General features: G+C 41.9%; 1 protein-coding gene across 1 annotated transcript in view; it reads left to right on the forward strand.

Moving 5' to 3' along the window:
- The window catches only part of LOC105510597 (serine/threonine-protein kinase Nek5), a 64,256-nt gene that overhangs the window by 49,953 nt on the left and 10,271 nt on the right, over positions 1 to 4,032 (forward strand). The window contains exon 16 of the mRNA XM_011940479.1: positions 2,474 to 2,527. Coding sequence (XP_011795869.1) covers positions 2,474 to 2,527 — 54 coding nt within the window. The remainder of the gene's footprint in view (positions 1 to 2,473; positions 2,528 to 4,032) is intronic.

Below are 4,032 nucleotides of genomic sequence, written 5' to 3' on the forward strand. Positions count from 1 at the left end.
TCCCGGGTTCAAGCAATTCTCCTGCCTCAGCCTCCCAAGTAGCTGGGATTACAGGCTCCTGCCATCACACCCAGCTACTTTTTGTATTTTAGTAGAGACAGGGTCTTGCCATGTTGGCCAGGCTGGTCTTGAACTCCTGACCTCGAGTGATCCACCCTCCTCGGCCTCCCAAAGTGCTGGGATTACAGGTGTGAGCCACCTCGCCCAGCCTAATTTTTATTATCTTTATAATTAGAGTAATTCTCTGTGTTTTAAATTATATTTATTGTTAGAACTTGGTCCAGAGTCAACTAGAAACGGAAAATCCTCAAGGTATTATAAACTTGTCATTCAAAGGTGCCAGTAGAGGCGCAGTCAAGTTCCATGGAAACGCGGCTCAGATGTTACAGACGTGTTTTTCTCTCACTTGTTTGTAACCTGGTTAGAGCAAATCCAGTGCCTTAAAGTTTTTTAAAGTCAGGTAATTAAAAATAAACCACTGGAAGAACACAAATAAATGATGGTACCTTCCCTCAAAAAGTTTATATCAGGAATTGGGTGAATGAAATTTTGTATATTTTATGCAAGAGGAATAACTTTGAAAGAAAACACACCAAAATGCCAATGGTGGTAATTGATGGTATCTGGATTGGTGTGAGTAGGGGTGAATATCCTCTCTCTACTTTTTAGATATTTTTATAAGAAGATTACAGAACTTTTACTACAAATATGTATAATAAAGTGTCCATTCCTTAGTTCTGTCAGCATTCTAATCAATATCTTCAAACAAAAAAGCCATCTGAAAGACAGGAATGGTGGCACGAGACTGTAGTTCCAGCTATTTGGGAGGCTGAGGAGTTTGAGACCAGCCTGGGTAATATAGCAAGACTCCATCTCTAAAACAAACAAACAAAAAGGCATCTGGTATTTCCTGACGGCTGTCATCCAGAACAATCCAGCAGCAGATCCCTTTGCAAACTTTTGTAAAGGAAATAATCATCACTTAATTTGTCTAATTTTTGAATTTAGGTTTTAATTATCTTTTTTGAAGGAAATATGCAGCTATATAATAAGACACTTTTTAAAAGTCTCTACTTGTAGAGTTATCTTTCCAAAATACTGATTTGAACACATTATTTCTCTACACGACAATCAATGGCGACTGCCATTTTCCTTAGCATGGCATGCTAGACCTTTGTGAATTGTTCCTAACAGAATGTTCCGGCATCATTGCTCACATTTCCCCCAAACATACCCAAAGCTCTAAACTTTTCAAATTGCTTTTTAAAGCCCTACTTATTTAAAAAGACATCTTCCTTTTAACCTCCAGGCCTTTGTAAAATGCTCGTTCCTCTATGAAATTTCCTTTCCCTCTCTTCTTTTCTTGCACAACACATCGTATCAGACCTCCTGGTGAAGTTTCTAGCACAGCTTTTTTCTCTTTCTCCCTTAGAATTAATAACTGCCTCATCTCTATGTCCACAGCATTTCCAAATACCTCATATACCAGCCTGTGTCAGTTTGAAGCATTATTAGCTATTTGCCCTGCAACCTTGGGAAGGGTGTTTTTCTGCCTTGCAATAGTATGAAGTCTGAAATCAGGACTCTGACTTACGTATCTTACTTATACTTGTGAAGTTGATTGTCTGATATGCTTGGATAGTCTGGTTGTCTCAATTGTATAATAAGTGCCCCATTACTTTACTTTCCTTAAAATACAACGATCTCAGATTCCAACCCCAGTTTACACCAGTGGGTGGGACATTCAATGTTAGTCTGCTGTCAAGCCCTCCAGGGTCATGTCATCTGAAAGGCCCTCTTGGCCCTGTGAAGACTGATAACTGTGCAGCCATGGGGTCTGGGATCTTGAGGCAGGAACTCCAGGCTGGTGTGCAGTCTCTTGCTCACTACTCCAATGTACTGCCACAGATTAGGACTTGAGTCCCCCATCTCTTTTAAAAAAGTTTTATTGAGATATAATTGATCATAATAAACCACACATATTTAATATATTTGCTTTATATGATTGACATACACACCCATTAAACCATCACCACAATCAATATAGTGAGCGTAGCCATCACCTACAAAAGTTTGTTGTGCCCTTTTGTAAACTCCTCTCTCTCATTCTCCCTGCCTCTCCTCCCATCTCATCCCCATGCAACCACAGATCTGCTTTCTGTCGCTGTAGGTTGGTTTGCATTTTCTAGATTTGTTTGGATTACATAAATGGAGTCGTGCTGTATGTACTCTTTTTTCTGGCTACTTTCATTCACATAATAATGTTGAGATTTATCCATGTTGCACATATTAATAGTTCATTCTTTATTGCCGAGTATATTCTATTGTATGAATATATCAAAATGTATTGATCCATTCACTGTAGATGGATATTTGGATTGTCTCCAGCTTTTGGCTGTTATAAATAAAGCTGCTAGGAACATTCATATATAAATCTTTTTCTTTTTTTTGAGACAAGCTTCGCCCTTGTTGCCCAGGCTGGAGTGCAATGGTGCGATCTCAGTTCACCGCAACCTCCGCCTCCTGGGTTCAAGTGATTCTTCTGACTCAACCTCCCAAGTAGCTGAGACTACAGGCATGCACCACCACGTCCAGCTAATTTTGTATTTTTAGTAGAGACGGGGTTTCACCATGTTGGTCAGGCTGGTCTCGAACTCCCGACCTGAGGTGATCCACCCACCTGAGCCTCCCAAAGTGCTGGGATTACAGGCGTGAGCCACCGTGCCTGGCTATCATGTACAAATCTTTATGTGGTCATATGCCTTATTTTCTTTCTTTAGGGTAAATACATTGAACTGGGATGGATGGATCATATAGTAGGTGTATATTTAACTTTCAAAGAACTACCAAATGGTGTTCCAGAATGGTCGCACTGTGTTATACTCCCCTTGACACTGTATGAGTGTTTCAGTTCTCTTTATGCAGCTCTCTCCTCTTTGGGTCTTTGCCTTTCAGACTGTTGCACCTTAATACCCCCAAGCCTTGTCTTATCAACTCAGGGAGTTGGCCACACTCATCTTTAGTTCCCCATCCCCGCACCTCTTCAGTTCCCCATCCCCACACCATGGCCTGCAAACACTCTCAAGACAGGAGGCTGAGGCAATTGCAGGGCTTGTCTCGTTGGTTTTCTGTTTCTCAGGGATTACTGTCTTTCATTGCTGGATGTCTAATGTATTAAAAACCATTTATCAAGTATATATTTGATCTGGCTCTTTGGTTGTTTCAGGTGAGGAATTAAATCCGGTTTCTGATACTCTGTCTTGGCTGAAAGCATAGGATTTCAGTGCCCTCTGCTGGGGAGGGGTGGAGGGCACTCAAGTTCCATTTGGACATTGAGTTAGAGAGGTTGTGAGAGTTTACATACCCGCTCTGGAGCCTTTACCCCACTGTTCCCTCTGCATGGAAAATGCTCTCCCTAGACCAGCATATGCCCAGGTCCAATATCATTCCAGGGCTTAAATCAATTGTCAGATAAGCTTTGCCTGTGTTACTCTCACTCCTTACTCATTTTCCGTCCTGTTATCCTATTTTGTTCCCTTGATAGCACTTAACACTTTCTGAAATTATGTCATTTATTAATTCATTTATTACCTATCCTACTGCAGTAAAATGTAAGCTCCATGTCAGCAGACACCTTTCTGGTCATGTCCACTGTGCTAACCCATTTTGAGGTTGTCTGGCCCCTAGGGAGTGCTCAGTGTGAATTTGTGAAGTGAATATTAAGATGAAGATGATGCTAAGTAGGTAGTTGGATATGTGAGTCTGGAGCTCAGAGGAGAGGAAAAGTGAAGCCTGAAGATACCCATTTAAGAGTCACTGCTAGGCCGGGCACGGTGGCTCAAGCCTGTAATCCCAGCACTTTGGGAGGCCGAGATGGGAGAATCACGAGGTCAGGAGATCGAGACCATCCTGGCTAACATGGTGAAACCCCGTCACTACTAAAAAATACAAAAAACTAGCCGGGCGAAGTGGCAGGCGCCTGTAGTCCCAGCTACTTGGGAGGCTGAGGCAGGAGAATGGCGTAAACCTGGG

The sequence above is a fragment of the Colobus angolensis genome, unplaced genomic scaffold, assembly GCF_000951035.1.
Source record: "Colobus angolensis palliatus isolate OR3802 unplaced genomic scaffold, Cang.pa_1.0 Scaffold101, whole genome shotgun sequence".
Classification (NCBI taxonomy): Eukaryota; Metazoa; Chordata; class Mammalia; order Primates; family Cercopithecidae; genus Colobus; species Colobus angolensis.